The sequence below is a fragment of the Apium graveolens genome, chromosome 1, assembly GCF_009905375.1.
Source record: "Apium graveolens cultivar Ventura chromosome 1, ASM990537v1, whole genome shotgun sequence".
NCBI classification, from domain to species: domain Eukaryota; kingdom Viridiplantae; phylum Streptophyta; class Magnoliopsida; order Apiales; family Apiaceae; genus Apium; species Apium graveolens.
Window position 1 is genome coordinate 199,415,395 of NC_133647.1, and position 23,715 is coordinate 199,439,109.

The 23,715-nt window shown below is 37.3% G+C and overlaps 1 protein-coding gene across 1 annotated transcript; it reads left to right on the plus strand.

Annotated features, from left to right (window-relative positions):
* The first annotated feature begins 21,999 nt into the window (after positions 1–21,999).
* On the plus strand, positions 22,000–23,514 carry LOC141716430 (uncharacterized). The gene has a single exon (XM_074518772.1). It carries the CDS (start codon positions 22,000–22,002, stop codon positions 23,512–23,514), a length of 1,515 nt encoding a protein of 504 aa, XP_074374873.1.
* Positions 23,515–23,715: the final 201 nt, after the last annotated feature.

Consider the following 23,715-nt stretch of genomic DNA (forward strand, 5'->3'; position numbering starts at 1 on the left):
AACAGTAGCCGCAACTAAGCAGTATCTTTCACAATGGTCGTTAGCCCAAAACAGATCAACCTCGGCTCTTCTCCAGCCGGCATTTGAAGGAGACGGAGCTTGTATTTGGGTCAATCCTCAATATAATTCAGTAAAGATATCAGCTGATGCGGCTGTTTTTGAAGATAAAGATGCGGTGGGTTTTGGTTTGATAGCTCGAGATTCAAATGGAGTACTCATCCAAGCAAAGTCTATCGTCCATAAGAGCTCAGTCTCTCCAGTTCTAGCGGAGGCTATGGCTATCAAGGAAGCGTTAAGTTGGATTGATGAGATGCATTGGAAGGAATGCACGGTGGTGTCGGACTGCCTGGTAGTGGTGCAGGCCATCAGGAGTAAAACACTGATGCGGTCTCAGTTCGGTAGTGTGATTGAGGAGTGTCGTAGTCAACTACGACGTTTAAACAAAGTGTCTTTGTATCATGTTAAACAGTCTGCCAATATGGTTGCCCATCAACTGGCTAGGGAATCATATAGTTACCCAGATCGTAGTTTTAATAGGGATACTATCCCGGTCTCAGTTAATTCTTGAATTGAGATGGATTTGAATAATTTATAAAATCTCAGCTTTCGTCAAAAAAAATTCTAATCCACTGTTTAGTAAACTGCGCTTCACAACTCCCTTATAAATCTCGAACTTTAATGTAATACTCTCGTCATTCTTAAATTTGATTTATCTTTGTGTTTGTGAAGATATTAAATAATAAGTATTAGAAGAAACCTAAAAATAGAACAATAATCTTGAACTTATAGAATAAAAGTACCTTAAATGAACCTAAACCACACACATGGACTTGTAAGCTAGCTGAAACACAAATCACAAAACATAAATATTAGTACATTCACAACTTCAACCACACCATATAATAAAAAATAAACATAAAATCAAGAGTTTAATTCAGAAACAGCACTTGCATTTGATTTGATTGTCAAGTTCTTAAATAGTTTCTCGAATATTCATGTGATTATCACAAAATTAAATCAATAGATCAATATATCATTATTTACGCATACACATATACATAAAAATATATATCAAAAGATGTAAGAAATCAGCTCACCATTGTTGTATTGATTCATACACATAATTTTAAAATTGTTATTTGACTTGTTGTGCAAGATTTTTTTTTTTGATTTAATGAGAAAATTTAGAAAAATACTAAAATAGATTTTTACTTTCCTCTATTACTAAATATCTGAAAGATAAATTGAAATATTTTTTGAGTTGAAAAGAGAATTTAGAAAAATAATAATAAATATTTTTATTTTCCTATTTTATCAAATATTTGGAAAGTACATGAAGAAAAAAAAATAGAGAGTGATAAATGGTAAATTGAGTTTAAGAAAATAAGTTAATTAAGATTTTTCTATTTAATAATTCAAAAATTTTAGAAATTAGAAAAATTGACTAAGAAGATAGAAGAGATGCCACAAAAATGTATCCGTCTTCTCATTTATATTGACACTAGTCAAATATATCGCGATTCGCGAATGCCATATATAAATTATTGTTTTAAAAATATCATTAAAATTATATAATTGAATATATATAAATAATAAAATAAAATATTTATAAATTTTAATTATATTATAATGAATCCTTTTAAAAAACATTGAGAACTCTCCGATTATTAGCAAAACTCTCATTCCACATTTGGAGCAGGGATCATAGATTAAAGAAATCTCGTTAATAAATCGTGTTGATTCGGGGAACGATACCAGTTTAGGGATCACTGATCAAGGCGAGTGTAGTACAAGTATACCTGGCAATTCAGATAACTGGTTCAGCTCGTATCGGATCAATTTCAGATCGGGTCTACTTACGGATTATGATATATTTGATGACCATTCGGATCGGATCGGATGTGATTCGGTTCGGGTCTAATTCGGATTAAAATCGGATAAAATTTGGATTAAAATCGGACAAAATTCTATTCGGATTAAATTCGGTTCGGATATTTTCGGATCATAACTTATTTATTTTTTCAATTTTTGAGATTTAAAAAATATATTTTTTATTTAATTTAGTATTTTTATTGTAATATAATGTAATTTTATAAAAGAATATGATTAAATAAATATGTTATCATAAACATAAAATTGTTTAAAGTACAAATTTTGCTTATTTCGGGTCATATTCGGTTCGGGTATTATATTATTCGGTTTTAATCGGTTCGAAATTATAATCGGATCTTGTATTTCGGATCATTTTCGGTTAAATTTTTGGTTCGGGTATTTTTCGGATCGGTTTAAATCAGTTTTCGAAAAATTATCGGATTGTATGATTTGGATCTCGGATCGGATCTCAGTTTCATGAATTTCGGTTCGTTTCTTCGGATTCAGAACCATTTTGCCAAGTATAACTACAAGTGACCTCATGACCATGTGTAATATCAAAATTAAATATACACTTTATAAAATCATAAACATTAAAAATATAGCTTTATAATCATGCGAGATTTTCTCATGAATCTTTTTTAAGTGTTTGTTATATATTTGTATTTTATTTGAATTTTAATTTTGAATTTTTCACTAGGAGTATTTATAAGTTTCTGTTTTATGAATGATTTTAAAGTTCTTTTTTATCATATTTATTAATTTTATTTTTAATTATTCATACGTATATCTTTAATATAAACATAAATGGTGTCATTGATTATTTAATGCATTATTTTCACTTGTATTAATAATATTTTTATTTACTTTATTGTCACATACAATATATTAAACATAAATTGTGTTATTTGTTTGAATACGTAGAAATGTCTTTCTAACTTTATTAAAAATTTCTAGGTACATTTTTATTCACATAAATTTAGTTTTATGTTATTTTTTAAATGTATTATTATTTCAATATACACACTCACATAAAAATAAAATCAGATTATTTATATTATTGTAATATTTATTTATTAGAAGTTGTGTTATTTTTTCAAATACTAAAAAAAATCAATTTTATTGAAAATTTCTTAGAATATTTTTACTTATATAGAATTTATCAAAGAAATAAAACGTAAAATATTAAAGAATAGATAAAAATATATTATTATTCTTTTTCGTGGATAACTAAATATATTAACTTACAATTTCGTATAATTCACAAGTTAAATATATTTAATTATATACATATTTAATAAATATTTTACAAATTATTAAAATTTGCTTAATTAAATTTTGAAAATAAGATTCCCGTGATTTTTGATAAGTGTAACACACATATATGTATATGCAATTAATTAAAAATATTTTTAAAATATAAAAACAAAAAAAATTATAAAGAATTTTTAATATATTTTTTTAATTAATAATTATTTATTTTTTAAATTTAGAGATAGTAATTTTTGGTATCTACGACAGAGGAAAGTGAGTGATGGGTGAAATGAATAATGATAAAGATAAGGAATTCATACATAGGGGTAGGGCTGTGTAAAAAGTAGAATAAAACAAAAACCAAAATCAAAACCTCTAAAAATTGATGCAAACTGATTTGTTTGAAATCGACCGAAATCGAAAATAAAAAATTACAAACCGAAACCGATTGTTCGGTTTCAATTAGCTGTTAAAATCAAATCGAAAAAATCGATCTGATCATTAAAATAATAAATAATATTTTTTAGAAAATTTATATCAATTTTTAAAATAAAAAAATGTACAAATATAATTTTTAGGTATAAAAATATATTGATCTTATATATATAGTATTACGGGTGGACCTGGTTACCATGTAACCGTGTAAGAATTACGTGTAAGAATTAGGATCCAACTTTGACTCCACATAGTTTTCGTTGAGGATATATATAACATAATTGTATACCTCGATTCTTATACATGAAATAAAAAATGTATTATTATTTAATTTAAGACCGTAAACGTACCGAGTTGATCGTCAAACTCGAGTCGACTCGATTTGTTTAACTCGACTGGTTAAGAACTCGACCCGACTCGATTTGTGAGCCTTAGGACGCGCCTTGGGCAAGAAAGGCTCCTTGGACGGATTGCTTGGACATGATTGCTTTGGCAGACCTACACTTTGGCCTGGACAGAATTGGAGCGAGCCCTAACGATGAATAATTTAGGGCGCGCCCTATGATGTAAAATGATATAGGAAGAGACCAAAGACTGATGACACAGGGCGGCGCCAACATACAGGAATGTAAGGGCGCGCCCTTAACTTTTACTTGACATATAAATGCAGCTTTGATATGCTACTTGGATGGATTCTCTGGAAGATTCAAGGAAGATGGAGAATGTTATTACTAACCTATTTGATGCAGGTACTCTATTGAAGAACTCCTTCATGTAGCACTTCTACAGGAAAGGCGGTGTCCGTGGTCAGAGACCTCCAGGGGTATGCCTGGACTGAAGGCCTCCTCCTGTAGTCAATGGGTGTCCTCATTGGGGATGTGGGGTGAAATCTGGTGTGTGCTTTGGGAGCTTTGTCTCTGTAGTCAACGGGTGTCCTCGTTGGGAGACTTTGGAGTATCCTGCACTTTGCACCCAAAAGCTTGGGATCACTTGTCCTGCAATCTGGTAGGGGCTCCTTATCGGGGGACAAGGATGCGTCCAACATTTGGGGTGAACCACGGCTATACCTGCGTCCGTGGACTAGAGAAATAGCTGGTAGCGGAGGGTTATCTTTGGCCAGGGAGATGCCTCATCCGTGAAGTCTGTAAGCTGCGGACGAGCCTTGGGCCTTTGTGGTTGGACCTCATCGGCGGACATTCCTAATGCTAATAGAAGACGGTTTCCAGTGGGTTTCCTACTGGGCCTCAGGATAAGAAATCTAAGCCCATTAGGTTTCTTGTTCCCCAAGAACTACGTGGGCTTGATCCCCTATAAATAGGGGTACGTAGGCACATTGTAAGGTGTCAGAAGCGAGAGCGCAAAGGAGCCACCACTAACCCTAAGCAATCTCAGCCCCCAATAATCATCACCACCAAACACTGTTCATCGGATTCATCGGTTACTGTTCACGTTTCCGACGAAGAACTGCCATCACATATCTTATTTCCAGCTACTAATCTCAAGTTTTGTTGTTCCCAAATTCCTCCGTCAACAAATTGGCGCTAGAAGGAGGGCTAATCAAGATCTACATATGGGAGGAAGGATGTCTCAATATCATGATGGAAGTTTTTATGATGGAAGTTCTGAAGAAGATTCTGATCATGGCTATGAATATAAACCCTACGTTCCGCCAATGATTGATCATCCCACGTCGGACGTTGGAGGACAGCCACCTGTGCTCATCAGCAACGCCGACTTGTTTAAACAACTGTATCGCATGGGCGATGCTTTGAATGGTTTCGATTCAAGGTTGAGCACTGTGGAACGGCGCAAGGCCAGGAGGGGTCTTCGCCACAACCGAGCGGCTCATGCACCTGGAAAAGCACCCATGACGGATAGGGATGTCTCAGCCGGCCATGGCCGCACTGAAGGAGGGCGTGTGCCGATAACCCCGCGATGCCTGGACTATTCTAATGACACGTCCCCAATCATCGAGCTAGTGGAAGAAGATGCTGATGGACGGGAAATTCTGTGGACAGACACCCGGGGAGCCACCCATCCGCACCGGTCTGGACATAGTCTCGAGGAACGCCGACAGGCGGAGTCGATGCAGGAGAATCAGCAATGAGGCTTCGCAGCTTTGAAAGATCGCTTGGGGATTCGCTTGGGCGATGATGATTTGGGAATGGTGTTACTTGAATGGAAGAAAGAAGATGATCGTGGAGATGTGACGCCCCATGATACAACACGTGTGCCCCTGAATTCCCAGGAAAATCGGGAGCGACACTGCGATCCAACGCGTGTGCCCCTGAATTCCCAGGAAAATCAGGAGCGGCACCGCGATCCAACGCGTGTATAACGACCCGTGTATTTTGAATTATTTAAATATGCGATTATTATGAAAATTATTAAATAAAATATATATTGGTTTTGACCGCTACGTGTTGTTTGATTATTATCTAAGTGTGATTTATGATGTATCGGGTTGTTCGTGTGATTAATTAAGGAATTGTATTGAATTGTTTCACTTTTAAAGTGGATTTAATGCAAATTTATTTGTATGAATATTTGAAGTGTCTCTAAAATTGTTTTTATGATTTTATAATGATTATAATTATTTTTAGGAGTTTATAAAATTGAGAAATCAATATTTTATTGATTATTTATTTTTAAATAATTTTCTGATTTCTTTTACTCGTAAAATCCGTAATTAATTCCAGAGTTTCTCAAAAATCACAAAATTCATATTCTCCTAAGTTTATAATATTCTGAGAATTTTAAAATTATTTGAAAATTTTCGGGATTAATTTCACCCGCGTGTTGTTTCGTTTAATTATTAAAAAGCGGATATAAAGTGCACTTCTAAAATTGTTCTAAAATTTTGAAAATTATGTTTTTATAAACTTCAGGATATTTCTAACATTTTAATACTGTTTCCGTGATTTTCTGAAATTATTTTAAGTGCAGCTTGGATCATTAATTATTAAATGCGGATATGAGTTATGTTCCAAATATACTTTGAAAATTACGAAAAAATTATTTTAATAATTATGAATTATTTGTGATATTTTAAAAACTATTTTGGTAATTTTAGGGTAAAATTTTACCAATAAAGTTGTTCGTTATTTTGTAAAACGCGAACAAAATCGGTGACTACAATACAAACCAGGACACGTGTTAAATTCTTGTGGGATTGCAGCAACGTGGCAGTAACAGAATTATTCGAATAAGAAATATAATCAAGCAGATAAATAAAAGCAAACACAACCATCCCCTGTATCAATTTCAGTCTCATCTCTCTCTCTTTGTCTCGCTTATCTCCTCTCTCTGTGCTCTCACCTTTCCTCATTCGTGTACTCTCGATCCCCTCTCTTCATTTCTCTATTTATGGCGTTTCGCCGCTCCTTCCGCCGGTACCCGGTTTCCGGCCACTGCCATGTTTTTCTGGTGAGCCGCCTTGTATTTTCCGGCCTGTTCCTGCTTACAGTTTGATGTGTGTGCGTTTAGGTGTAAACTGTGTTGTGCGGATGTGTATTTGTGCTGTTACCGCCCTGTTCCATCTCTTCCTCGCCACCAGCATAACTTTTCCGGCGAGGCTGTGCTTGTATCTGTGGTTTAGTGGTGATGTTGTGATTGCTGATGAAATTGAATCGTGGACTGTTCCTTTGATTCAAGTGGATATTCTGAAATTAGTTCGGATTGTTTATTGAATTTGTATAATTTGAATAATTTCTTTGAATAATTCGAACTAGTGATTATTGAACCATTCGGGGGTTTTTTTTAGGGCGAAACTCTGACAGGACGCCTGTACGGGAACCGTTGGAGTTATGCCGCCGTCAGCGATGAACTCGTTGAGCTGACGGATAAATGGCAATGATGATTCTTGAGCCTAATAATAATTTGTAAATTTTATTTTTAGAATATTTGAAATAAAAGTAAAAGTTAAATATTCGGTTTTGAAATTGTTGGATGCATGATTAGTTTGGACTAGAATTGATTGATTGTTGGGTTGTGGTTGATTGAGACGTCGATATTATGTTCGACGGGTAGTCCGATAAATAAAGGAGACGCTGCCCGATTTCCGGGAAACTGAACTACGTAAATACAGGAACGTATCCGATGATTATCGGGACGTCGAGTGACTATATATGGTATATCTGTGTGTTTTATACGAAACTTGATTATACGATGTGATAAAATACTTTACCAAATCGATAACCCTGATATCATAAAATAAAGTATATATGTATTTTCCAAAAACGAACACCGAACCGATCTTCGAGATTTTTAAACCCTATTTGCTGTGTGTGTGTTATTATAATATTCATAATTACGAGTCGGGTTTGAATATCGTTGGGTAAGAACTAGTATCGAGGATATGTCAAGCATACCTAGACGTCTAACGTAGGGTATTTTGACCCTGTAGGTTATAATCGGGAACCTGTAAGTGGACGATGGACTAGAGATGACCTGGTAGTCAGTCGGCGAGCTCAATAGAGTTTCAACAGAAAAACTTGAGTATCAAAGTCGAATCTAATGGGATCTAGTGATTGGACGTAAAAGCCTAAGCGGCAGAAGTGGCCCAGAATTGATCAGTAATAGTTATAAAGCCTTGTAAGGCAAGTATTTCTAAACTTTTCTTCAAGACATATTACCAATGTTTTCGAACTGTTTCATAACTTGTTGCTATTATTAAACATAACTCATGTTTTATAATGCAAGTGTTTTAAACTACTTACCCTTGAACCCTGATTCTTTCTTGATCTTGAGCCGTAAGCCTTATTCTTTGTAAACCATCCTTGGTTGATTCTCAGATATCAAATCACACCAATATGATACTACTCCCCAAAGGTACAACTACCAAACACCAAACACTAAAACAAAATTGTTTGAAAACACATAAACTTTTATACTGCAACCATTATTTATAACATCAAAGAACTATACCTTGAAAAATCACTTCTGACCTAATACCGGAGACTGATACAAATTGAAAACAATTTCTTATACATACCCTGAAATCCACTTGAGATATCCATAAGCTTCTTTATGCTTTTATTCAAGTGCTTAACTATCGTTGATTATGAACTTGTTTTATTGAATTATATCGTTTATTATATTGAACTGCTTTAGGATTGGATAGTTTTTATATATGTGGACCAGATTCGTGGTCAGACCATATAATGGTCAAATTAGGCTAATGTGTGCCTTGGATCCAGTAATTAGAGCAGTGTTGTGTGCTTGCTCGGGGTTAGTGCGTGACTGATCAGCAGCCTAACCTTGGTTTTAAAACTTAAAATGAATATCCAATTCTAATGATGAGTTAAAAATAAACTTGATTCCTGTGAATCATCTCATTTGATCATTGTTTAACTTCAGTTATCGTTATCGTGACTTGCTGAGCTAGTTAGCTCACCCTTGCGATTCTTTTATATATTTTACAGTTGAAAAGAATATGGATGATAGTGAAGTTCCTCAGTCCAAGGTGCGGGCTAAGGTTCCAATCGAGTTGGATCGAGCTAGCAGAAGTTTCATGCGGTAAAGAGATAGTTAGATTGTAAGAATGATTTTATTATCAATTGTAAGTTAAATTAGTTGGGGTTTGGTACAATGTAATAAATTAAGGTTGTGGCTTGTTTTCATACTTTAACCTGTTGCGATCCGTGGTTTTGTGAAGCAGGGTCATTTTAAATAATATTTCTTATACAGGTTGATATATTGTGTTTATGTTGTGGACCCCAAACTTCTGACCCGGGTTTGGAGGATGCCACAGGTTGGTATCAGAGCTACAGGTTATAAGTCACTGAAACAAGCCTAGATTGTTGGGTTTGGGTAGAGGGTTAGGATTAGGAATAGGAAATATAAAGATAGGATGTTGTGAGGTTGAGTGCGACTGTATAGTAGGTCTCCGATACGGTTTGTGTTGCGATTCGGGGATCCTAGCTTGTGATGTGATTTCCAGACAACGGCAATGGCATATCCTGATTTCCCGGTATCCTCTGATCGTTTGGAGCCTTCCATTCGAGGATCGTCATCTTCTATCAGATTTGATTTACACCTTGTTCTTCCATCAGTATTAATGGTACTACCTTCCGTTATGACAGTTGCACCTCTTCAAGCTATTCTACGCTATTCTACTATCTTTTGATACGAGACTACCTATTCAAGAACCTCCATCTGTTTAATTTTGTTTTACTGGACATTTGGCTGTGAGTGTATCTCTTTAGTTTACCCTACACCCTATTTTATACCCTCAGTTTAAAACTTGTCCTTTGAAACAATTGTATTTATGAGGATGGATGCGGGAGTCGCAGTAAATGGTGAGTATCGAGATACAAATAAAGGTGAGAAGAAGTTTAGAAAGAAGATTCAAGTGTTTCGGAGGATAGTTGTTACCAGATTTAAAGAAGCCCTTAGTGATTAGTCCACCCATGACTAGCTTGTGAAATGGATTAGATAAGTATTGAAAAGAGAGTTAAAGAAGATTATGGTTCTGGAGCTTTCTTGAAGATAATTAGTGGTGTTATGACAATGTGATATATTTATAGTAACAAGGTGATGTGACATCAACCGATTTATTGACTATTGGATAGCCTGTTCTACTTAGCTACTGCAACGATAATGTCAGGAATATTACCAGTATAGAAGCTTTGATGTGGAACTACAAATGCGATAACATTCGACGATAATTGAAGGGATCGTCGATTAAGGAAAGCAAATGGACCCCATAAAGGAAAGAAGGTAGATTAAAGTGAACGGACTTGTATGTGATCGTTTCTTTAATTTGGTACCTTGTTATAGGTCGGAAGGGCAACAACCAACTCGTATAGTAAGGACAACCAGATTTGTGATTTTCAAAAAATAAAAATAAAAATTCTAAACAAGTTTTCGAAAAAGATTTATCTTACAAAATTCCTAAAAGCCTTTTTGAATAAATGAGTTTTAAATATTGGTTGTCAAGTTATTACTTGAGTTTCTTGTTTGCTAAAAGACCCGGATCACTTGGAAGGATGCTTGTTTCAGATTTAGTATTGTTAATTCAGAGAACAAAGTAACCCGCGATTATGAAGAAGTTGATTATTCCTAACGGTAAGGTGCAAATATTGTTTGACAAGATTAATACCAGAATCTGTGTACAGAGTAATTATTCATCCAGTTGCAGAGACCATTAAAGTTTAAAGAATTTATTTGATTTAAAAAAAGGGGGGGCTTGGGCATTATCGCAGAAGATTGGGAAGATTTCTAGATTTTTCTAAAAGAAGAATATTATTAATAAAAGGATCGTTATATTGAATGATTCATGGTTATTCTAAATTAAAAAGAGGAAACTCGAACTTATCTGGTGGGAACGCCATTATGATTGAATTGTTAAAGTATTATACGTGTAGGTGCGATGTCAGGGATGCAAGACTTAACAAGTAAGAATATACCATAATGCTTAATTTGCGATGACATTTCAGCGTACTTTCTAAAATTATTATATGGAACAATGGGAATAGGACCGAACAAGCTCGAAAGATGAATACAAATGAAATGTGGATGGTGACCAATGGTATCGTTCTTGCCTTCAATATTATAGCGTATATTCCTTTTAATTCTTAAATAAGTATAAACTTATTTCCTTAAAAAAACTCTTTGCTATGATATGGAAAAGGAGGATATTGCATTCCTCTCAAATTTAATTGTTTCCTCAAGTTTTGCTTTCTGATTGGGACAAACAGTGCTATGGTGAGACACTTTGTCGGAATGACGAAGAGTCGGGTGGGACGCCACCTAATCATGTGCTGTATGCTACATGGTATAAAAGACTGGCCATCTTAAGTACCAATGTGGTTGTCTCATTCATATTCAAATCCTTGTTTCTTCTCTCTCTTCAATTCTAAATTTTGTTGAATTGTGAATCATTCCAGTTGCTTCGTTGTACTGTCGTTCTTTGTAAGAGTTTTTCAAACAGAAATCAACGAATTATGGACCAAGCGGGCAAAGTTCCATCTACTTCTCACACATGGGAAGCAAACACGGGCATATGGCGAGAATTGCAAATCACTAACCCAGTCAGGGATGCACTAAGGACCAAAGGAATCTACTCTAATAAGGAATACGTCTTTGAGAACGAGAATATGCGGTTTTCCTGTGAAATATGTTGTTCAAATTACGGGCATGATAACATGGATGATTATGGTAAATACCTCATGCGTTAAAAAAAAATGCGAGACAAACTTAATTGTTTATATCCTAAGGTTTTGTCGATAAGATGAATTACCCTGTTGAATTAAAAAGATTATGGTTAAAAGGATTAGTAAGTCAAGAATGTGTAGTTGTTAAGTAAGTAAGTACTAATGGTGGAGTTGAAATTTCTGGCAATAAGTTGTGAAGAATTGATACCATGGAAGATAAGAGGATTTGACATTATTCTAGGGAATGGATTAACTTTTAAAGCGTGATGTCCAGACAGACCGTCGTGATGAAAAGATAATTCTGAGGACGCCAAATGAGAAGGTGATGAGGTTCAGAAGATGAAAGAAGGTAAAAAATTTGTTAATGATGATTATGGTGATCAAGATATGAGCATTATGGTAATTATGAGATAAATAAAAGTTAGAAGCAAACAAAACTTGAAGATTTTATAGCAATTAAGGAGTTTCAAGATATGTTTCCTGATGAGTTATCGATATTCCTCCAGATAGAGAAATGAAGTTCGTGATTGACTTAGCACCTGAGACGAAGCCAGTGACCAAGGTCTTATATAAAATGGCACCAGTTAGAATAAGGGAGTTAGCAAAGCAGATGCAAGAGATGCTAGAAGAAGAAGTGATTAAACCCAGTGGATCTCATGAGGTGCACCGGTACTAATTGTTAATAAGAAAATGGAAGTATGAGATTATGCGTCGACTAAGGAAAGCTTAACAAATTTACTATCAAGAGTAAGTATCTGTTACCTCGAACTACTGATTTGTTGATCAAACAGAAGAAGCAAAGTATTTTCTAAAATTAATTTAAGATTTGGGCGTTACCAATTGGAGATTGAACCTATGGACATAATCTTTAAGGAATATCTAGATGAGTTGTAATTATGTTATTTAAAGTCAACGGAGGACCACGCAAAGCATTTTAATGACAACTGAGGAGTCGGAGATGAAAGAAGTTGTATATAAAGTTTGCAAGGTGAAAGTTTTGATGATAGAAAGCATAAGTAATCAGTGAGGAGGAGACCAAAGTAGATCCAGTAGAAATTAAAGTTACTATGAATAAAGAAAGGCTAAAAGCACCAACAAAAGTAAGAAGTTTTACCATGGACCGGTTATATTGCAAATTTGCGTAAGATTTCTTGAAAGCTGCAATACCTTTGATGAAGCTAATCAAGAAAAGCAAGAAGTTTTGTGAAGTGGAGAAGGGTGAAGGAAAGTTTTGCGAAGTTAAATGAAAGAATGGTTACAACACCTATTTTATCAATTTAAAAGTATCAAGGAGGTTTGATAGTTTATAGTGATGCTTCTCATTAGGAAATAGGATGTGTGTTGATGCAGCATAATAAAGCTATTGTATATACATTCGGACAACCGAAACCTTATGAGCAGAAGTACCCTACTCATAATGTGGGATTAACAGTAATAATATTTGCTTCGAAAGATTGGGAAACATGAGATGTATGGAGAAAGGTGTAAAATCTATACGAACCATAAAAGGTTGAAGTATGTATTCACGAGGAAAAACAAAGATAGAGGAAAGCGATAAGCAAAAAGGAGAAAGCGAACATAGAAACTGTATCAGAAGAATTTTCTATAAAATTTTAGAAGCTGGAATTGGGAGTCAGAGTTATAATCCAAAAAGGAGCAAGGATGGATAGTATGACCTTTCAGTCGAAGTTGTTAAGGGAGAGATAAGGAAATGTCAAGAGAAGTTAATGGATCGCGATGTTAGCGATTAGAAAAAGGAAATTTATGTGCCCAGGAGAACGATTACGATATTCCTAGGTTTTCTTCCAGCACCTGGATGCTATAAGTAAAAGGATTAAGAAATGAGATTCCACAGGGAATTCACAATATAAAGTATTTAATTTATCGAAGAAATGCCAAGATATACGGAAATTTCAAGAAAAATAGTGATAACCAGGTATAAGAAGGAAATTTCAAGATAGATCAGGAAGTGTTGAACATGTCAAAGGATTAAGATGCAGTATTGGAAGGCCTAGTAAATAAGGCAGACCCAGGAAGTGGTTTTACAAGAAGCGAATCGTGAATTGTACCAGTGATGTTAAGGGAGAAAAAGGAATGAAAGTATAAGAGTATGTACTGATTATCAGGAGGTTAACAAAACAACGAATAAGGAGAAGTGATACCCTGTAAATAATTGATTACTTACGAGACCTAATTCAAAAAGTATGTTATATCTCGGGGATTAACTTAAGATCCGACCTGAGAACATATCAGAGATTATGATTAAAGTAAGTTAAGAGCATTGCAAGCTCTGGTGATATTATGTGAAATAACAAGTGTATCAGGTGATTATAAGGAATTAAGGATCATGGTGTATAAGGAGTACTGAGATAAGCAAATTGTATTTATTGATAACATCCTCAGCTACTCAAAGAATAAGAAAGCCTGCGTGGAATGCCCAAGATTTTTTTTTCTCCAAGGATCAGAAGGAAAGCAACTATGCGTTAAGTCTTCAAGAATGAAATTTTGACTAAGGTTAACAAAAGATTCTGAATTGATCCATTAACAACTACCTAAGCAAAGCCGTATGATAACAGATGCCTTATGGAGAAAGAAAGGATTGGATGTAATTAAGACCATCGAGGATTTAATAAACGAATAGGAGATGTTTAAATATTTGAAAGCTAAAGTTGAAAATAAGCACCGCCTATTATCCTTAAACGGAAAATTAAAGTGAGGAAGCGATTCAGGAAAAACTAGATATGTGGAGAAGTTGAGTTTTAAGGAAAACTGGGATAATCAGTTGTCATCAATGTCAGCTTTGGAATGCTAGTTTACCAAGCTTCACGTGAACGCAAGTGTAGGTCCCCATTTTTATTGACATAGAATGGGAGAAGAAAGTTGTCTAATTCTAAGATAATTCAGCACACCAAAAGCATAGTAATATCGATTAAAGCAGCTCGGAGTAGACAAAGAAAGAAGACGAAAGTGTATCGAGAGAGAATATGAGTATAGAAATAGGACCAGTAGTATTAATACGAGTTTTACCTTGAAAGAGGTTGGATAGGTCTGAATAGAAGGGACATGCTGAGTCCTAAATTTAGTAAACCATTCGGGGTATTGATAAACATAGATAAAGTTGTTTATGAGTTGATGTTACTGTCGCAACAGTTCATACATATAGTGTGTTTGGCCTGTTAAAGTTAAAAATAATAAGTATTTGATTTAAATTAAGTAATTGATCAGGAGCCAATGGGGCTCTTGTCCAAGTTTGTTTTACATAGGGTGATCAATCCAAACTCTTGATCGTCAGAGGCGAGTCTTGGGAAATGAGTATATATCTATAGTAAGCACGTTCGAAATCTTCAAGTAGAAGATTCTACTTGGAACTAGAGTCAGATATGCTTGACAAATATCCTCACATGTGTAATTAGACCAGATTCTGAGGACAGAATCTTTTTAAGGAGGGAAGGATATAACGACCCGTGTATTTTGAATTATTTAAATATGTGATTATTATGGAAATTATTAAATAAAATATATATATTGGTTTTGACCGCTACGTGTTGTTTGATTATTATCTAAGTGTGATTTATGATGTATCGGGTTGTTCGTGTGATTAATTAAGGAATTGTATTGAATTGTTTCACTTTTAAAGTGGATTTAATGCAAATTTATTTGTATGAATATTTGAAGTATCTCTAAAATTGTTTTTATGATTTTGTAATGATTATAATTATTTTTAGGAGTTTATAAAATTGAGAAATCAATATTTTATTGATTATTTATTTTTAAATGATTTTCTGATTTCTTTTACTCGTAAAATCTGTAATTAATTCCAGAGTTTCTCAAAAATCACAAAATTCATATTCTCCTAAGTTTATAATATTCTGAGAATTTTAAAATTATTTGAAAATTTTCGGGATTAATTTCACCCGCGTGTTGTTTCGTTTAATTGTTAAAAAACGGATATAAAGTGCACTTCTAAAATTGTTCTAAAATTTTGAAAATTATGTTTTTATAAACTTCGGGATATTTCTAACATTTTAAGACTGTTTCCGTGATTTTCTGAAATTATTTTAAGTGCAGCTTGGATCATTAATTATTAAATACGGATATGAGTTATGTTCCAAATATACTTTGAAAATTACGAAAAATTTATTTTAATAATTATGAATTATTTGTGATATTTTAAAAACTATTTTGGTAATTTTAGGGTAAAATTTTACCAATAAAGTTGTTCGTTATTTTGTAAAACGCGAACAAAATCGGTGACTACAATACAAACCAGGACACGTATTAAATTCTTGTGGGATTGCAGCAACGTGGTAGTAACAGAATTATTCGAATAAGAAACATAATCAAGCAGATAAATAAAAGCAAACACAACCATCCCCTGTATCAATTTCAGTCTCATCTCTCTCTCTCTCTCTTTGTCTCGCTTCTCTCCTCTATATGTGCTCTCACCTTTCCTCATTCGTGTACTCTCGATCCCCTCTCTTCGTTTCTTTATTTACGGCGTTTCGCCACTCCTGCCGCCGGTACCCGGTTTCCGGCCACTGCCATGTTTTTCTGGTGAGCCGCCTTGTATTTTCCGGCCTGTTCCTGCTTACAGTTTGATGTGTGTGTGTTTAGGTGTAAACTGTGTTGTGCGGGTGTGTATTTGTGCTGTTACCGCCCTGTTCCATCTCTTCCTCGCCACCAGCATAACTTTTCCGGCGAGGCTGTGCTTGTATCTGTGCTTTAGTGGTGATGTTGTGATTGCTGATGAAATTGAATCGTCGACTGTTCCTTTGATTCAAGTGGATATTCTGAAATTAGTTCGGATTGTTTATTGAATTTGTATAATTTGAATAATTTCTTTGAATAATTCGAACTAGTGATTATTGAACCATTCGGGGTTTTTTTTTTAGGGCGAAACTCTGACAGGACGCCTGTACGGGAACCGTTAGAGTTATGCCGCCGTCAGCGATGAACTCGTTGAGCTGACGGATAAATGGCAATGATGATTCTTGAGCCTAATAATAATATGTAAATTTTATTTTTAGAATATTTGAAATAAAAGTAAAAGTTAAATATTCGGTTTTGAAATTGTTGGATGCATGATTAGTTTGGACTAGAATTGGTTGATTGTTGGGTTGTGGTTGATTGAGACGTCGATATTGTGTTCGACGGGTAGTCCGATAAATAAAGGAGACGCTACCCGATTTCCGGGAAACTGAACTACGTAAATACAGGAACTTATCCGATGATTATCGGGACGTCGAGTGACTATATATGGTATATCTGTGTGTTTTATACGAAACTTGATTGTACGATGTGATAAAATACTTTACCAAATCGATAACCCTGATATCATAAAATAAAGTATATATGTATTTTCCAAAAACGAACACCGAACCGATCTTCGAGATTTTTAAACCCTATTTGTTGTGTGTGTGTTATTATAATATTCATAATTACGAGTCGAGTTTGAATATCGTTGGGTAAGAACTAGTATCGAGGATATGTCAAGCATACCTAGACGTCTAACGTAGGGTATTTCGACCCTGTAGGTTATAATCGGGAACCTGTAAGTGGACGATGGACTAGAGATGACCTGATAGTCAGTTGGCGAGCTCAATAGAGTTTCAACAGAAAAACTTGAGTATCAAAGTCGAATCTAATGGGATCTAGTGATTGGACGTAATGGCTGAAGTGGCCCAGAATTGATCAGTAATAGTTATAAAGCCTTGTAAGGCAAGTATTTCTAAACTTTTTTTCAAGACATATTACCAATGTTTTCGAACTGTTTCATAACATATTGTTATTATTAAACATAACTCCTGTTTTATAATGCAAGTGTTTTAAACTACTTACCCTTGAACCCTGATTCTTTCTTGATCTTGAGCCGTAAGCCTTATTCTTTGTAAACCATCCTTGGTTGATTCTCAGATATCAAATCACACCAATATGATACTACTCCCCAAAGGTACAACTACCAAACACTAAAACAAAATTGTTTGAAAACACTGAAACTTTTATACTGCAACCATTCTTTATAACATCAGAGAACTATACCTTGAAAAATCGCTTCTGACCTAATACCGGAGACTGATACAAATTGAAAACCATTTCTTATACATACCCTGAAATCCACTTGAGATATCCATAAGCTTCTTTATGCTTTTATTCAAGTGCTTAACTATCGTTGATTATGAACTTGTTTTATTGAATTATATCGTTTATTATATTGAACTGCTTTAGGATTGGATAGTTTTTATATATGTGGACTAGATTCGTGGTCAGACCATATAATGGTCAAATTAGGCCAATGTGTGCCTTGGATCCAGTAATTAGAGCAGTGCTGTGTGCTTGCTCGGGGTTAGTGTGTGACTGATCAGCAGCCTAACCTTGGTTTTAAAACTTAAAATGAATATCCAATTCTAATGATGAGTTAAAAATAAACTTGATTCCTGTGAATCATCTCATTTGATCATTGTTTAACTTCAGTTATCGTTATCGTGACTTGCTGAGCTAGTTAGCTCACCCTTGCGATTCTTTTATATATTTTATAGTTGAAAAGAATATGGATGATAGTGAAGTTCCACAGTCCAAGGTGCGGGCTAAGGTTCCAATCGAGTTGGATCGAGCTAGCAGAAGTTTCATGGGGTAAAGAGATAGTTAGATTGTAAGAATGATTTTATTATCAATTGTAAGTTAAATTAGTTGGGGTTTGGTACAATGTAATAAATTAAGGTTGTGGCTTGTTTTCATACTTTAACCTGTTGCGATCCGTGGTTTTGTGAAGCATGGTCATTTTAAATAATATTTCTTATATAGGTTGATATATTGTGTTTGTGTTGTGGACCCCAAACTTCTGACACGGGTTTGGAGGATGCCACATCGTGCGCCCCTGAATTCCCAGAAAAATCAGGAGCGGCACCGCGATCATGAGAGAGCTCATCCCCGCAGATCGCTGGATCGATATGGGCGTGGGTATGGAAACGATCGTTGGAGAAGGCCTCAATGGAGAGGAAGAGGTGGAGGCCGAGGTAGATATTTAGAGGGATACCGTCGCGATAATTACCGCGGTCACCTTGATTCCCGCTGGAATAACCAAGCAGATGGCTATGATTATGCGGAACATGATGATCACAGAAATGTAGGAAACTATGATCGCGGTACGGCCCGGGGCCGCGACCAAGGTGGAGAAGAGAATCAAGGGAGAAATCAAGGACGAAATCCTGAAGTAATTGTGATACCCGAAGACGCCCAGAATATGAACCAGCAGCAAGCCCTCCCCGGAGGGAATCAAGTGGAGGTACCTCCATTACAGCCCCAAGGTCCGCAGCCTCAAATGCAGACCATCCCAGGCGTGGGAACATTCAATGTGGGAGACTTAAAAAGGCTACTTAACTACCTGGAAGGTAGGGTGACGATCACAACCGATATCCCTTCCCCATTTTCGGTGGCAGTAAGAGAGGCACAATTGTCGGCCGGATATCGCAACACTACCAGCGATCTCCGTTTCCATGGAAACTCAGATCCGGTGGAATTCCTGGGCCGTTTTAATATAGAGATGGATGTGTACCAAGTCCCGGACTTGGCTCGATGCCGTCTCTTGGCGGCAACCTTTAGAGAAAGTGCCCAGCAGTGGCTTCAAAAGCTCGGGCCAGGAGTGATCACCTCATGGGATCAAATGAAAACTTTGTTCTTAACTAAGTTCCAAGCCTCGGTGAGATACGCGCCCTCTGTCACAACTCTTGCCAATGTTAGGCAAAGAGAAAATGAAAGCTTGACATCGTACTTCAAGAGGTTCAACGCTGAGTCTACTAGCGTGAGGGGGGCATTAGACGAAGCCCTGAAAAGCTTCTTGATCGCAGGATTAAGGGTTGGCTCGGACTTTTGGAAGCACTTGCAAGGGAAAGACCCGACTACTCTGGCAGACGTCTTCACTTTGGCAAAATCTTTTAAAGCTATAGAACAATCTCTGGCAGAGATGCAACCGACTTCACAGTCAAGTCAGAGAAGCAAAGGAAGGAAGAGAGATAGGTCTCCAAGCCCAAGGTACCGAATAAGTAGTCGAAGCCCAGACCGAGTGAATACAGCAAGCACAAGGAGGGGATGGAGTCCTCCCTCAAACTACGATTACAGGACAAGACAGTACACACCTTTGGTCGCATCTATCGAGCATATGTACGAAGTAAACAAGAATAAAGGGCTATTTAGAAAACCTGAAGCTTTATCGTCATGGCAAAGCAAAGACAAGAAAAAATATTGTGAATACCATGAATCATCTGGACATAACACACATGAGTGCCGACATCTAAAGGATGAAATCGAAGTGCTTATCAAGGAAGGATACCTCGGAGAATGGGTAGTCAAGGAAGTAAGGAAGCACAAGGATGACATAACAAGGGAAGAGGAAAGAAGAGCCCCGCGCGGGGCAAACAATGATACCCTGGAGGAAAATAAATTTGTCAGGGATGGCAGTATCCGAACAATCTATGGGGGAGATCCCGAGATGGAATGCAGCAACTGAGCCTTGGCAAAATACGCTAGGGAAGCTCGGTTCAGGCCTCTCACAGACATTCATAGGTTGGAAACTCGGCCACCCAAGGTGTTTAAGGGTGAGTCCATGGATATCACCTTCAGAGAAGCAGATGCCTGATGGGTACATCATCCCCACAATGATGCGCTGGTTATTTCCATCCAAATCGGAACCAAAAACGTCCATAGAGCCTTCGTGGATAATGGAAGCTCAGCAAACATCCTCTATTACAGCACCTTCAAAAAGATGGGACTACCTGATCAGGATATGTCTGGGGAAGACTCGTGGGTCTATGGTTTTTCAGGCGCAGGAGTTAGAGTCATGGGGTCGATTCGGCTGCCATGTACTCTTGGGGAAAGCCCATTATCGGTAACAAAGATGCTTGAATTTAAGGTCCTGAATCAGGAATCGTCCCACAACGTGTTATTGGGACGACCTTTTCTGTGGGAGATGAGAGTCATCACTTCAATTCATCACTTAACTATCAAATTTCTAACGCCAAATGGGGTGGGAAGTATAAAGGGTTCCCAGTATGACTCTCGGGAGTGCTACAGGAAAGCTATGAAAGGCTTTAGAAAAGACTCCCACGCCGAAGATACTCCGGACGTAGATCGGGAGAAAAGCATTGAGCAACCAACCGAGGAAATCCGAGTCCACTATTATGTTGAGCAAGAAGATGAACATCCCTATGAGTTGCCCCCGACAATGTTGTACTTGGAAGACGCAATCAGAATTGAGATGTTGGAAGAAGAGGAGGCGATGGATACCATAGTCCAAACATATTTCCATGGGGAACATTTAAAAGGAAGATTCGATGTCTTGCAAAGCCTCCAACGGGGTGATGCCCTTCCCCCTGCAGGAGCACCCTTGCCCGCAAAACATACTGAAGAAGTTGATGCCTCTACTACGCAAGGCGCACCTCCTAAAAGGGATGCACCCTCTCTACAAGACAATGAGATCTATGATTCGCCTGACTTGGATCCCCGGATACCAATGCCGATGGAAAAGATGGGGCCAGCAGAGGACACGACTGAAATCCCTGTTGATGAAAAAGACCCGAGTAAGGTTTTGAGAATAGGGTCCCAGTTAGCACCAAAGTTAAAGGAAGGTCTTTCAATATTTCTGTTGGCGAACCTTGATGTATTTGTATGGAGCCATTCTGATATGGTGGGAATTGATCCAGAAATAATGTGCCACTGATTGAATATCGACCCCAATCATAAGGGGGTTCGACAAAAATGAAGGGCCGTAAGCGGAGAGAGAGCTATAGCCCTGGCAGAGGAAGTAGAGAGGCTCCTAGACGTCGGACTAATTCGGGAATCTTTCTACCCAGAATGGCTAGCAAACCCGGTGTTGGTAAAAAAGCCCAACGACAAATGGAGAACGTGCGTGGACTTCACCGACCTGAATAAAGCATGCCCGAAAGATAGTTTTCCCCTACCAAGAATTGATCAGTTGGTCGACGCCACGGCAGGACATGCTCTGCTTAGCTTCATGGATGCATACTCCGGGTATAACCAGATCCTTATGTATGAGCCTGACCAGGAGCACACCTCTTTCATCACTGATAGAGGGCTCTACTGCTATATCGGAATGCCATTTGGTCTGATCAACGCCGGTGCCACTTATCAAAGGTTGGTAAACAAAATGTTCAAGAAGCAGATTGGGAAAACAATGGAAGTGTATGTGGATGACATACTCGTAAAATAAAAAAGGGCGGAAGATCACATCGCCGACTTAGCTGAAATGTTCCATATTCTGAGGAAATATATGATACAACTAAATCCGCAGAAGTACGTGTTCGACGTAGAGTCGGGGAAATTCTTGGGGTTCATGGTTAACCACCGGGGGATTGAGGCTAACCCGGCAAAAATAGAAGCCCTGCTAGACATGAAATCTCCCACTAGCGTCAAACAGGTACAGAGTCTGACAGGAAGGATCGTGGCCCTAAATCGATTTGTGTCAAAATCGTCGGATAGGTGCAAAGAATTCTTCAAGGCAATCAAAGGAAGAGAGAAGGATTTTCTGTGGACTCCTGACTGTGAAGAAGCTTTTCTGAAAATCAAAGAACAATTGGGAAATCCTCCGATGTTGGCCAAGCCAGAAGACGGAGAAACTTTGATTCTGTACTTGGCGGTGTCTGGATATTCCGTCAGTGCCGTATTGGTAAAGGAAGAAGCAAGCCACCAGTGGCCTGTATATTATGTAAGCAAAAGGTTGTTGGACGCGGAAACCAGGTATACCAACATGGAAAAACTAGTATACGCTCTTATTCTTGCGGCACGAAAGCTAAGACCGTATTTTCAGGCTCACCGAATAGAAGTTCACACCGCTTATCCGCTTCGGCATATTCTACATAAAACCGAATCGTCAGGGAGAATATTAAAATGGGCCATGGAGCTAGGGCAGTTTGATTTGGAATATTGTCCTCGCACGACAATCAAAGGACAAGCATTGGCCGATTTCGTACTTGAGTTCGATGAAGAAGTTGATGATAAGGCCATAGTGTTGGCAGAACCAACCTCGCAAGAGAGTCATCAGGATGAAAAGAAGCAAGAACTCCCCCACCCTTGGTGGACATTACATGTGGACGGGGCCGTAAACAACAACGGGTCAGGTGTCGGGATTGTCTTGATCACTCCGGAGGGGCACCGCTTGATGAGTGCTATCCATTTCAAGTTTTATGCTACCAACAATGATGCTGAGTATGAAGCCTTGATCAACGGTCTGAAATTAGCTCTGGAGGTAGGGGCCGTGAATTTGATAGATCGGAGTGATTCCGAATTAGTTGTGAACCAGGTCAATGGAGGATTCCAAGCCCGGGGACCGCAGACGGAGCTATATATGAGACATGCAAAACGCCTACTGGAAAAATTTTCAAATGCCAGACTAGAAAGTGTTCCGCGAGAAGAAAATAGTAATGCGGATGCTTTGGCCAAGATGGGTTCACAAATGGACAGCGTTCAACTTGGACAAATCTCTTTGGGAATCCAGGAAATTCCAAGTATTCCGGAGGTGGAAGTGCTTCAAATGCAAGAAATCCCACAAGAAAACTGGATGACTCTCATCCATAACTATATTCAGACAGGAGCTGTACCAGAGGACAAACTACAGGCTCGACGCCTTCGGTACCAGGCCGCAAAGACGTCGAATATGACGGGGTACTATACAAGAGGGGATTTGACCAGCCACTGTTACGTTGTGTGGACATGGAAAAGGGAAATTATATTCTCAGAGAGGTGCACGAAGGGATTTGCGGCAATCACTCGGGGGGTGGTTCTTTAGCATTAAAAGTGCTCAGACAAGGATACTACTGGCCGACTATGAGGGAAGATGCATTTAATTTTGTTCGGGCTTGTAATCCTTGCCAGCGGTTCGCCAACTATTCCAACACCCCGACATCCACCATTACCTCATTGACAAGCCCTGGCCTTTTTCCATGTGGGGAATTGATCTCATTAGAGAGTTACCCAAAGCAAAGGGGGG

Excerpts from the sequence above, each read along its gene's own strand:
- LOC141716430 (XM_074518772.1), top strand. The coding sequence starts at position 22,000 with ATGATACAACTAAATCCGCAGAAGTACGTGTTCGACGTAGAGTCGGGG.